Below are 15,017 nucleotides of genomic sequence, written 5' to 3'. Positions count from 1 at the left end.
CTGAAATATTACTAGCAAGTAAACAGAATGAGAATTGCGTACATGTGAAGTACTTAAGTCTTTAAATGTTTCAATTTAGTAAAACATGATAGCACTTATTCAGGTGCGGAGGTATTCCCTACAGACGATTTGCGTGAGATTGAAACGAAAAGTAAATGTGGCGAGCACGTAACTAAAATTTGGCGTGACAATAAATATGTAAATATTATGCAGGAAAATACCAAATTCTCTATATGAGTTCAGCAAAAAAATAAATTCCTACAAGAATGTCTAAAATAAACAATAAAAAAATCCACTTTGATTTACACTTGAAACATTTCACTAAATTAGCAACACGGGTTGTTCAGATTACATCATTGGGTTTATATGTATGTACTTCTATAGTTCAGTTAAATTAACTGTACGTGCTTTATATTTTAAAACGGCGTGTCTAAGAAAGTATGCTTATTAAACTATATGTATGACATGACCTGTTTACAGTAAGAAAAGAACTGTGCACATAACTATGTTTGCTCGCAACAAACTGTCAACATAGTCGTCGGATTGACGGAACACTATCTTTTAAACAGTCATCCTAACCAATAAGTGGCTGCTTTCAACGACTACTGCCATAAAAATAAGTCGAAAAAGTAAGAAAATAATCTCATCTGCTTTAACATTGCCCAGTAATTATTGGAAAGAGGGTACACTCTAATAAAAGTTTGTCCTATATCGCTATTAAATACATATATTAAGGTGGTTTTACTTTGAAGTATAGACTTTTTTTTATAGTACCATAAAACGAGAATCTCTAAAAGAAGATATAATAAGATCCAATGCAGGTCTTGGTGTGTAAAAAGTGGCTTTGATTCACCAATAGTTTGAAATGAAGACGGAAAAGGTAATGGTAGTATTCATAGACTTATAGCTTAACTTAGCTGCTATGGAAACTTTTTTTGGACTTTTTTTCTTTGTATGAACTATGTGTGTTCCTAGAATCAATATTATATAGGATCTAATATTATAACCTAATATAATTTTTTTGGTTTTTTTTCTTTGTGCGAGTTATGTGAGTTTCTAGAATCAATATCATCTACGAACTTATATTATACATTCGAAGCCAATAATTTCAACAATTTCAACCCAGTCGGTCGGTAGCTTAATATGTATAGCGTTGTCTTTACACCTCCATTTTTGCATTTATTTATTTATTTATTTATTTATTTAGCCTACTTATACATATATTTATCTTTATATACACTATCATATATTATATTTTAGAAAGGTGTACACCAATTATTAGTAAGCTTAGAATAGGTCTTATTGCTAAGAAAATAGTTTGGAATTGTGTGGAGTATACTAAGCCACTAAGTTATGTATATGCTGGCAATGAGGAATTATTGCCCCGAAGATCGTGAATTTAGTGGTTATTCCGAAGACTTTGGTTGTAGAGGTAACAAATGTTATTCCTGCTAATACGGTTTGAGATTTGAGTACTTATCTTATACTGTTGGATTCATCTCATTTATTTAGTTTTTATTTAAAATTTATTGACCTTATTTAGAATTACGATAAAATAATATATATTGTATTGTTTGTAGCCTTTACGGTGATTGTCTGATTTTTGTTATGTTGAGATGCATTGTGTGGTGTATGTTGAGATGCATGCATCTGAACTGTAGTGTTTTATGATGAAGTGAAATAAAACCGTGCATTGATATGAATTAGTTTTTTGACACTAGTTTTATGACACTAATTATATTAGGAGAAAAAACTCCATAAAATACAAGAATTAGTCGAAAAAAAATACTTAAAATAATCATAAAAAACCACTCTATGAATCTTCAAATAGTTTAAGAACAGAAAATTGTTTTTTATATTAATAAATCTGATCCTATTATATCCTGATAATTTAATAATAAATATTTTTATCTTCTTCTTGCAGAAAGATTTATTCGTGAGTAAAGTTGATCCGGGTTCACCACGCGTAGAACGAAAACTTCCCGCCGCCAGTGCGCCATCGATGAAAACAAAGTGGCTTAAAGCATTTAAAAGCCTAAAGCCGGCTTCTGGTTCAGCAGCACAAGCAGATAGGTAAGTAACTCTACTTAGACTGTCTTATAGAAACTATTCCAATAATAAAATAAGTATATAAAAAATTAAGTTACATAAACTAAGATAGTTTAGAAAAAATTTAAAAGAAATAAATGAAAATGAAACTAAGCGTAAAAATATTGAAAAAAAAGAAATGAAAATTATTTAAAAGGAGTGAACCGCAAAAGCGGCACAGAAATGAAAGTAAAATGTTTATTGCTCAAAGTAAGAATATACGAGTGCAAACTGAAAACGGTAAAAGGATTTAATATCCTTAAAAGCTTACTGCAAAAAGTAAAAGTATGTTAAAATTAGACTAAAATATTTGTAAGAGAAAAGGGAAATGAAGCATCATTGATTTCAACACAAGCAGATTACGTGCAACTCTCTGTGCAGATTGCAGTAGAACTTTCGCTAACAGCAGCAACAACTGCTGCTTTTAACGTTAACTGCACATAATCAAAATTTTGCTTTGAGAAAAAAACCCAGTAATTATGTAACCGCTCCACCGGAAAATTTCAATACTGTGAGTACATAACCATAATATTCCATGCTTTTCCATGAAATCTATGTAACATATGCGCCTAAAATTATGCCACACATTACACAAATTGCCGTTAGTGCGCTATTTTAGCATCAAAAAAAAAAAAAACAAAAAAAACACAAGTATGTAAAAATATTAAAAGGAATATTTTGCTTGTGTATATGAAAAAAAAAAATTGCAAGGACGTGTACCCGTAGGCGTCTGAATTGGCACTCACTCCCAGTTATCGTTTCGTTTTAAAATTATCTAAACGCCTAAAAACACATTTCCACATAACACATGTAGTACAGTAATTACAATTGCAATTATGAAGTACTTTAGTTACATAAAAAGTGCAGAGAGAAACCACAGAAAAACCGATAAATTATAGATGTTTTAATAGAGTTTTGAATATTAAAATGAATTTTACGAAATCACTGTTAGGGTTCTGATAAAATTTCTTAGAGCTGTGCATAAATTTATAGATTTATTGGACATATATTTTAATTCTTTCCTTTATTCATTAGTATTTCACTTCACATGAGAATAACACAACACAGAAAAAAAGCGAAATGCAGAGAAGAATGGAGGCGTATTGTGGAGGAGGCAATGGTCCATCCTGGACTGTGATACCAAAATGATGATGATTTCACTTCACATTAGTTTACATTCAATTTCAGATTAGTATACACTTCTTAAAGAATAAGTATTCTCAGTATATTACTAAATCAATTATTATTGTCTCGAGTGATTTCATATCTCACTTTTAAAATGTTGTAAATCCAATGGGTATATTCATTAGGAGATTGATATAGAATAATAAATATTATGCTTGTGTGACATAAGCATATATCCAAGATTCGTTTTACAGTTACAAAATGATCAAGGTTTCCTTAATTTCCACTAGATAAGCTGAATTTTAAAATGTTATTTATCTTTTTTGATTTTATAGTCGAAAAGGATTTCGTCCGATAAAGGAGGAAACATTTTTAAGTTCATAATTGTTCGTTTATAATGTGATGTGATGATGTCGATATCTAAATCACATTCTATGAAATATCTGGAAATACATCTTGATAGAAGACTCACGTGGACGAGGCATATTGAAGCCAAGAGATATCAATTAAATCCTAAACTTAAAGAATTATATTGGCTACTGAATCACAAACTCAGTAACTAAATCTCAGTAATAATTGTTAATTTACAAATCAATATAAAAACCAATTCAGACCAATGGTAAAACTGCATAGGTATATAACCTGTGGTATACATTTATAGAAAAAATTCAGAGAGTACAAAATAAAATTCTCCAACAAGCTACGTGCACTCTGTAGTACGTCAAAAACAAAAACCTTCACAAAGATCTAAATCTACCAGCCGTTGAAGAAGTAATTCACCAATATGCACCTGATTTCCTAGAGACACTCAAGTCCCATCCAAAACCTCAAGCTTGGCATTGATCTGCTGCAACTCCACTAAACCGCTTCAAAAGAAAATCATTGATAAACTTAAATACTCTAGCTGAATAGCATATATGTTAGTTTTTTAAGATTTGCTCAATTATTGTCAATTTCTATTTAGAAAGATTTAATAAATAAACCAATGGAAAAAAAGTGGTTCATTTTGACATAATCTTCTACAAATTCGATGCACTTTTCTCAACAAACCTTTTAGAATCCATTATATTCTTCAAAGGAGAAATCCTCATTTGGCGATGAGTTTTAAGTGTAAAAAAAAATAAGGATCTGATAAAATTTTTTAGAGCAATGCATTAATATATAGATTAATTTGACTTTAAGAAAATAGAAAATATATCCAAGGATTAAAATTATTTTAAAAAATCTGCCATGAGTATTGAGCAGATAATGACCATAACAGAGGTAATCATTGTCGTATAAAAAAGCAGAAGCTACAAAATATAAGTTATTTATTACTAGTCATATATTTGCTATAAGAGCTACATCCAACATCATTATTATGAAATTAAAGGACTTGTTGGAATAAATGTGTTAAAAGAATTTAACAATAATTATTCTTTCTGTCATAAATAGACAAGAAGGAAAGAATAAGATATATTAAGAATATACATATTTACCAACACATTTTAAATTTTTTGTTATGTATATTATAACTGAAAGCAATAAACATTTTTCTAATATTAATAAAAATTCTATAATTATTAAAATTAAATATTCCTTCTCTATTGCTAGTTAAGGCCCTTTCGGAGTGAATGAAATAGAATATGATTTTCTTTTTTAGAGTAGAAAAAATTTATTACAATTTTTGATCATTTAAAAATTAGACTGAAATAATGTTATGAAATGTTCTATTGATATAATTATTAAAATATTCTTTTATGTCATCACTTAAAATCTTTTTTTCAATATTTTTCGCTAAGGAAAATAACATTTTTTTCTAGGTATTAATTTAATATATATACAAACTTAGTTATAAGCTTCAAAACAATATTAAATTTTTGCATGCATGACAGTGTAGTCAGCTTGTCATGCAAACAGGATTTTATTAACCCCAAAAATTAATTGGAATAATATTCCTTATGTCAATAAGTACTTTTATATCTATAGTCTTAAAAGCAACTGAAATACAGAAATTAAATATTTAATGGCTCAAAATTAAAATCGAAATAAAATAAATATACAAACTTTTTATTTTTTTTATTACCAATTTACAAGTACTATACAAAATATTATTATTCCAATTTTGATCAGAATTCAAATATTTATAGAGTACGAATAGAACTTAAAAAAATATAATTGTTAAACAATTACTTGATTTTAACGTTTCCTTTCTATTAGTATAGAAATCAAGATTTTAAAATATTAGTCACAATGTTATAAACGGTTATAAGTAACATGTCCATCACTTCCGCCAACTTTCTAAGAGTTAATTTTTGAGATAATTATCTAAGAAATAATTTTTGAATACCACTTTCTCGACTTTCTCCATGTTTTTATCATCAAGCTTATTATCAAGCTTATTGCAGTACTATCAAGTTCCAGAATAAAGATGTGGTAGTGCGTTTTTAGTGTATATGTTATATGTTCTTAGAACTCTATCCCATAAAATTCATTTTTTAAAATTAAACTAATGTTTTAATGCTTTTATGAAGCATACATACATATTTAATTTGTTTTTTTTTTTAAATATCTATAAATAAAAAAGAATCAAAAAATATGATAGTGAGGCGCAGGCTCAGTAAAAAGAAGTTAATATGTAACTGAATATGTTTAGTTAACAATATACAACAATCCTATTACACCCATTGTTAATTATCTTAGACACATGCTCTAGAAGAGTATATTTTAATTAAAGTCTAAGTTATAAGAAATAATAAATAAAAACAGTATATGATAAGTATTCAGATATTTTATAATTAAATAGGTTATTTGCCTTAAACCTATCTCTTAAATAAAATAACCAAATTTTACGTTTTGTTACGTTCATCAAAAAACTTAATAGTTTATATATATAGTCTCAGTCGTTTATACCAATAAGTCAATATTTCCTTTGGAGCACAATTGCAATAAACAAAATTGTCTTCCTGTGAATACAGGAGTGTTATAAAGGAAGTTAAATCTCAATTAAAAAATAAGTCAAATGCACAAACAAATTACAGTTATTTTTGTTGCTGCAGCCAATAATTGGTTCTTAATGAACAAAGTTTAAATATATTGTATATTCAAACTATTCGACTTATAATCCCATTCGAACCATTTTAACTTTTCCACCCAATTAAACTATTCAAACTATTCCAATTGTTTGATTCATTCGAATTTTTCAAACCATTCGAACTATTTGAACCATTCGAATCAGTAAAACCAATTGAAGCCCTCGAACCAATGGAAACATTCAAATCATTCGAACCATCACTTGAATTATTCGAATCATTCAAACTATTCAAATCATTCGAATCTTTTCAAACCAAATAAACTATTCGAACCATCCCAACTGTTTGAATCACTTAAATTTTTCAAACCATTCAAACTATTCTAACAATTCAAACTATTCTAACCATTCGAGCTGTTCCAAGTATTTTAACTATTCGAATTATTCGAACCATTTAAGTCATTTGAACCACTCGAATCATTTGAACCATTCGAACTTTTCCAGTCAATTAAATTATTGAAACAATTCCAACTATTTGAATCATTCGAATTATTCGAACCATTCGAAAAATTCAAAATAATCTAGCTGTTCAAATCATTTTAACCATTTAAATCATTTGAACCGTTCGAATCATTCGAACCAATCGAATCATTTGTATTATTCGAATCATTGGAACCGTTCGAATCAGTCGAACAATTCCAATTATTCAGTTTAGTTTTGTTTAGTTAATTTTATTTTGAAATTTTAGTTGCTTTGAGACATAAGATATATATATTTAGTACTAATTTCACAAAATTTAATATTTATACATAAACCAGTATATATACTCGTATATATTTACATAATGGATTTATTGCAATAATTATATAAAGTGCAATTATTATATATTTTAAGATGTTAATGCTTTGATAAACTTAATTAATCAACATAGCCTAAATAACTTATTTTAAATTTAATTATTTAGACTAGAGTATTAAAATTATTATAATAATAATATATTTCCGTTATTTATTCATAAATATATATTTAAATTAAATTAATAAGTTTTAAAAGATATTACTCTATAAGGTTTATAATATTTTTAAATATAATATTTACAATTATTAATAATAATATTAGTATTAAGTAGCTCATTGCTAAGTTTTAAGATATTAAATAATTATTTTCTAATTTTGTTTTTTCCATTTACATAACAAAATCATAATTTACTCAATCATCCAAAAAATTTCACATACAAACTGACAATGAAAATTATACAAAAATGATCGGTTTTTGATTAACATTGCAAATTTCCAAATTTAACAACAAAATTCTGAACAAAATTGTCCAAACTCAGTAATCCACCACGTTCAAATCAAATGTATCACGCCGTCTCAACCGTTTTAACCTTAAGGTAAAGAAAAAAACATTTTTAAAAAATTCACAAAAATTATATTAAAAATATTAATTAGTCAAAAATTTACAATTTTTTATAAATTAAAAAAAAAAAAACAAAGTATTGTTTGATATAACAAGAAGACAGTACTGCTTTTGCACCCATAAACTGACAAAAATGCCACATAACGCAACGCTTGCATATATATATACTTGTGTTTGCTAAACTTATTTACTAAATAATAAATATTCGCACTAAAATTTAAAATAAAATGTATATATACAAAACTTATATACTTGCATATAATATCATTTACCTTAATAATATAATATAGCTTAGTCTCATGCTTGTAAATTTGCTTGCAACACATTTTTAGTTGTTAGTACACAGCGGGTGAAATGCATTTTATTACAAAATTATGCTGTAAAATTTAGCAATAAATTAGAGAACCTAAAGATATAAAAGCATAAACATCCCGAATATAAATAAAAACATATATAAATACATATAAATACATTATTTTGCTTGCAAGACATTCAAAATAAATAATCATAAACGCAACCAAAATAAAATCCTGCACTTTTTATTTATTTATCCCTTATCTTCTTAAACACCTCCGTCAACCCATAGAAAACATCCAATTCGAATTCAAATATTATTTCAATTGATAGAAAATACACACTCGAATGCGACAATAGCACATAACGCGCTTTCCAGTTGGAGTCTAAAATCCCCGTTCCATATCTTCCCTCTAAAGTGTTTACAACGAAATCAAAGAAGAAAATATCAGCGAAAAACATAAAACTCTCTAAAAATAATCATAAAAAATAAGCGAAAAATTGCAAACTATAAATTTTCCAATATTTTCCTACCAACAAGCATATATGTTTAAGGATAGATACTCGCATAAAGGGACTATACACAGTCAACAACAACTAATAAATGTTGCCAGCAACACACACAGCTCACGGCTTCAGTAAAAAATATGTTCAGAAATAAGTGGAAATTCAGTTGCCAAATGGGCAACAGCTGGAAGGGATTCTTCACTCTGCTTTTATTGTTGCAGAAAACTGCAATACGTGGCTGAATTGGTGAATTGCTATAATGCAACACCAGGAAAAAGGATTGAAATTGCATATTGTAAATATATATGAGCACAAATGCTTCAGCTAGCAACGGTACATGAATCAAATTTTTAGAAAAAGAAGGATATCCAGAATGCGGTATTGTCACTTGAATATTTCACGCGAGCCAAAAGATTTATGCACCACAACAAAAAAGAAAAAATAATCCAAAAAATTCTTATCACATTAAATACTTCTTGAATTATTTGGCAAGTTGCGATTATCAAATCGGTTTTTCCATAGTATTCAAAATTTATGCAGTTCAAATTTTTTTCCCCAAAGATATTGCAGTGAAAATATTTTAATTAAAAACGAATATAAAATTTATTAAATATTTTAACAATTTAATATTTTTAATAACAAATTATTTAAAATGGATGCGGATCTTGGAGGGCAACTATCCAAACACTTATTAGAAGCGTAAATAATTCTACATTGATTTTCAATTTAAATTGCATTTAATGATTTTATTCAAAAATTATTCAATCAAATTGAATGTGATTATAGGTTCAGTCCTTTTCAACTTTTACAAGCTAACTTTCTGAACATAATTTTTTTAACATAACTTTCTTAGTAACACTCTCATAACCCAACTTTCTTAACATAATTTTGGTAACAAAACTTTCTTAGCACAACTCGCATAACCTAACTTTCTTTAACATAACTTTCTTAATATAACTTTCGTAGCATCCCTTAAATAACCTAACCAGAAACAGAACATCTACGGTTTTTTTCCTAACTTTCTTAATATGACTTTCTTAACATGACTTTCTTAACATGACTTTCTTAACATAACTTGCTTAACATAAACTGATCTTAACACTACTTTCTTAACATTAAACTTAACAGAGTACTTTACAATATGTATGCCGTTAGAAACCAAGCTTGGTTGATCGTTTCGTTGCAGTAGCACGTCAGCAGTTATCCTTCTTTGGCTTATAATTAACGATTATTCGCCGTTAGATTACAATATTCTTTGGAAACAAACTGAAAACAAGAAACTAGATTAATCACTCTCTTGAATTCTTACCGATAAACAGTTCGGCATTCTGTAAAAACTCCATTTAGTACCACGATGATTTCTATTTCAAATTTCGTGGAGAATATAGTTATGAAGTTTCCTTAAACAACTTAAAAATATGTAAACCTTTTTTCCAAAACTCTATTACAAATTAAATAATACCAGATATATAATACAGCATTCCAAACGACCAAAAAAATTCCTGAATAACAATCGCGATTATATTCTATATCTGTATTTAATACATAAAACAAAAAAAAATAATCAAAAGATATATAGTAACATTAGAAGTTTATTTTGTCATCAATAAACTATATATTATTTGTTAAAGAATATATAATATATTAAAAAGTATGGCTTGCGACGCCAATACAAAAGAGACCCTTCCCGAAGTGATTCAAAAGTTGTTCCGGAGGGAAAATATTACTCCGAAGAGGGAAAGCTATTCTTCATGAGACCAACCGACTCAAAATCGCACAAAAAATTAGCGATTTAACAAAATGTATTATTGTTACGTTTGAAGTAGGCTCCATAGACTGCTATACGCTGAAATAGGGCCCACACAACTATATCAGCGCGTGATCCAATTCTTCACATATTATTTTTCCACCCTCCCAAAATTTTTAAAACTACTTCCTCAAAGTAGTTATTCCACATACAAAGCTATAAGAAATAGGTTCGATGCTTCATCTATCGCACTCGTTAAGTTTTTATCAAAAACCCTTTCAGAAGAATGACATTTGCGATAGTGCTTTATTATGGTGCTTTATAAATAAATCGACCTTCTACAAATCTGACCATTTTTAGCTAATATACCTGCACAAATGGCGTGTAAGTTCTTAACCTTAGTCGTAGTCTTTTCGAAGAACCTATTAGAAAATCACTGGGTTGTTTTCATATCATATTTAAAGCGAGAATTATGAATATCTCATGAAAATGAAGACAATAAAAACTCGAAAAGTCCTATATGCACCAATCTGCGAACGATAATTTTTGGACATAACTGAGCTCTTTTCGCACCATTTGGAATTACTCGATTATATTTTTCCCTATTTTTCTACTATGATAATGAATTTTTATAACTACTACTTGAATATTTGACGCAAATTAGCTAATAAAGTAGTGCACATCTTATAGCCATGTGAGTCGTATCTTCTCCAAAAATTATTTCATTTAGAGAAGAGTTATTATAAACAAAGTTATTTTCCTTCAAACCACTTAATGATTTGCAAATGTAAATCAGTTACCTTAAAACGATTATTATTGTTGTTAAACGATGTGGCACTGCGACCATCGGGTCTATATTGACCCCTTTTGAATTTAGAGTAGATCTCTAAGCCCGAAGCGTCAATAAAAAGTAATGTAGAATCTACTGGATAGAGTTTTATTGCCTCTTCCGTAAGAGTAACAGAATACAATATAATTATTTATAACAAGGATATGTTTCCATTGTGGAGATTAAACTAGTGTTCACGCGTACGTGAAAATAAACAGAAAACAGTTGACAAATTTTTCGTTTCTGTGGCCGGTTGAACATTTTTTATAAATTAAGAAATATTAAAGTTATCATAATCCAAGCCTTTTCCGAGTGCGTCTGGGCACTTTTACTCTTTGATAGTTAGAGGGTTTTTGCAGAGTCCCACCCATCTCTTTGCCTAATTTGTGTATTTCTCATAAGTTTCGTGATTATTCAATGACTGATCTAAGATCTGTGTACCACACCATGCGGTTAGTGATAACTCTGAGATTGGGTAGTTCTAAGTAGGGCAGTCTTTAAAGTAAATCATATTTTTTCTAAAAATTTAAAGCTACAGTTTTTGTGAGTCCGTTAAAAAATAACGAATTTTAGATGTAGTTCTATTGAAACTGATTAGTTAATGGATAATAGCAACTGAAATCGCTACTTCTAAGTTAAACATAAAATACCGTAATAGCGAAAACTTGTTTAAAATATTGTTACTTCTGATATAAATTTTCTATTTTTCAGTTGCAGTTTTCGGAAAAAAATATTAAATGTTACAGAAACATTATTCGGAAATTTATGAGACCGAAAGAAGTGAAAATGTAGCTTGAAATTTTTTGCGATATTTTTTTGTTTTTTTTTTCTGTTTTTTGGAGCAACTTTAGAAGTTTATTTCCATATTTTTCATTTACTAAATGAAAGTGCTGTAAATCCATGCAAACCAAACAAAATAAAAAATCTGCAAAATGAAAGCTGAAAGCTGAAATTCAAACAACATAAGTTACAAGCGCAAAAAACTAAACACAAATATCTCAAAAAAATAAATAAAAGTTATAAAATTCGAATAAACAATACAAAAAATACAAATGCAAGGGCGCAAGAAATCAGAAAAGTTTTCACATCGAAAAAGTTCCTCCAGCCTTTTTAATATTTGCTGAAGCATCCTTAGCACGCTGCTTAGCATATACATTCCTGTGAACCACTCCTTGTAACCTTTAACCCAATACAAATGTGAAGTTCCAAAATAGGAACCAAAATAAAAATAAAAATTCAAGTAAAAATAAAAATATAAATAAAAATAGAGCACGCATAAGTTTCCAAATAAAATATAGAATAAAAAATATTGTCATGAATTTTGGATCTTTTTTTTATTTTTTAAATTTTTTGCTTGAACTTTAAATGCAACTCGTTTTTAATTTTATACTAGAAAATATTTTAGTTTTTTTATTAGAAAATGATAAAAATTTTATTTCAATAAAATTTAAATAAATAAGCACTTAGCAAAAAACAAAATAACTGCATTTCAATAAATAAAATCATTTAAAATAATTTAAAATAATTTTAATGAATATTTAAATACTCTTAGATTGAGTTAACAATTTGCAAAAACTATGCATTCACTGTACATATGATATGTATATATATATTTATATATATAAATATGCATATACTGTACATAGTAATTTGGCACTCTGCATAATAGCGTTAATTATGTGTATATCTGTGTATTATAACCAATTAAATATCATTAAATAACAAATAAATCATTTAATATTTAATGTAAATATATGAGTTTTAGTTTAGTCAATATTATAAATACATATATATTTATTTAATTTAAATAATAAATAACTATTCATTACAGTAAGTGCATTCTCGTAGTATAAAATAAATACGTATTTAGTTAATCCTAATAAATACATGAGTTCATGATAAATTTATTATAAATATTAAAATGTATTTATTTCATATATTCATTTAAATATTACTAAATTGATTTAATTGTTTCCATATAAAATTAATATTTATATTCAAAATTTTTAATTAATATAATTATTTTTAAAAAGTTTTTATTAAAAACGTTTTAACAAATTAGTTTTAAGCAAAAATATTTAAGGAACACAGTTATTTTTATTTTAGTGAACCCACACATATATCTAAAAACACAAATAACAATTATATCTACACTTCAGTGTATATATTTTATAAGCTTTTCATAATTATTTAAAACTTATTTCTAAATAAATTTTTTATATATTTTTACTACTTTATTTTTAAAATTATTTATGAAATATTTTCATTTTATATAGTTTTTATATTGTTTATATATTGTATATATATTGTTTTTATATTTATATTGTAGTTAGTACATTACACTGTCATATGATGTACTACCCACTACTGTACTTTTCAAAAACTTCTGTACTATGTCTGCAAAGGACCAGTTCTTTAATGTCCACTTACCATAATTACTCCTTTCTGTGTGATATTCGGCATCAAAATGTTGCTTAAAATTAAAATATTTAAGTGTTATATTAACGCTTAAGTATATTATAGTATATGTATATAGAAAATATATATATATTACAGTGTATATATAAAGAAAATATGCCCTAAGGCTTTCAAACATTTTTATAATGCCTCTGCTAATTAACATAAGCAAGAGCTCATGGAAAAAACAAACAGATCAGTCGATTTGTCTCTGCTAAGTAACATATGGAAGAATCTCTTAGAAAAGACAAACAGATCAGTCCAGTTTTTATATCTTTCAAATGATTTTATAATGTTTCTAGTTCTTTTGTTGATAATAAAGTATTAAGAGTAGTTAGTTCTGCTTTGTGAGTAAACCCAATATTGCTGATACTAATTAAATCTTTTAGTAATTTTTTTCTGTCAAATTGGGAAAAAAATCTATATTGATATATGTCATTAATGTGATATATAGTTTTTTTCTTAGTTTCAGTTATTAATCTATGAATGACTTTTAATAAGTGATTCTTGTATTCAATTATTGTTTTTTTGTATAAGATGTTTGGTCTATATAGTCTGTTGTCGTTTTAAAGTGAAATGACTATTTTTTACATGTCTGTACTGATACACAAACTAACATTAATCAAAGTGATAACATCCAATAATGAAATAATATTCATGCTTTTTAAATAAAAAGTATAATCGTAAAATTATGCATTTTGTCTAAACAAAACAAACCTTGTCTGCGTTAGGATAGGTTTTGCATAGCTTGAAACCCTTTTGAGAGGGAAGTCCTGATGTTAACCAAGATGAGAAAGGAATGAAGCCATTTCCTTTCCAGAACAGTGACATTAATGCTGAAACGAGAGAATAAATCATTCTAATCCCTAATCGGTTCCGTAATTATCTATGACCCATCAATAAGCCTACCATAAGACTAATATCAATGAGGGTGCTGGACTTAATAGAACACTGCCAAATTGTATACAAATGCCTACATGTCGTTGAGTATTAAATTGCTTAACATTGAAAAAATTCAGAAAATGTTTGCTGAAACCTTTTACAAAAAAAAATTTTAAACTGCTTTGACATCATATTTAGAAATGCGTATCAGGTAAAAACCATCATGGATGTCAATTCGATGCAATCAAGGACTTTAAAGAAGTTCGACTGTCTGTTAGTACACACATATTCCTATACATACAGTGTGTATAAAACGCATATTCTGAACATGATTTATACGACCTAAGCAGCAAAGTAGGTGTGATGCTAAATAGGCGTATTAGGTAATGCCAATGAAATGAAATCATACCATGATTCAGGGTTGAAGGTCCTACTTGGGAATGAATAGTATTAAAAAAGGGCACACTTGTGAATACAAAATTCTTAAAGAATATTTAGCTAATCTACTTTCGAACATTTACTAAGCAGGTCCAACCATTCTTTCCAATTTAATAGAGTTGCTGGATTTTAAATGATTACAAATCTAATACGGATTAAGTATAAATTGTCCATTATTTTTATTCAATTAGTCCCACTTTTTTCCACCTGTGTAACATAAA

General features: G+C 27.5%; 1 protein-coding gene across 1 annotated transcript in view; it reads left to right on the top strand.

Moving 5' to 3' along the window:
• LOC119686298 overlaps positions 1 to 15,017 on the top strand; it is a gene marked incomplete at its 5' end in the record, with an annotated part of 205,072 nt that overhangs the window by 134,443 nt on the left and 55,612 nt on the right. The window contains 1 exon segment of the mRNA XM_038100850.1: positions 1,925 to 2,073. Within this exon segment, the coding sequence (XP_037956778.1) occupies positions 1,925 to 2,073 (149 nt within the window).

The sequence above is a fragment of the Teleopsis dalmanni genome, chromosome 2, assembly GCF_002237135.1.
Source record: "Teleopsis dalmanni isolate 2A chromosome 2, ASM223713v2, whole genome shotgun sequence".
NCBI lineage: Eukaryota > Metazoa > Arthropoda > Insecta > Diptera > Diopsidae > Teleopsis > Teleopsis dalmanni.
Note: the sequence above shows the minus strand (reverse complement) of the source record. Positions and strands in the feature narration are given on the sequence as shown.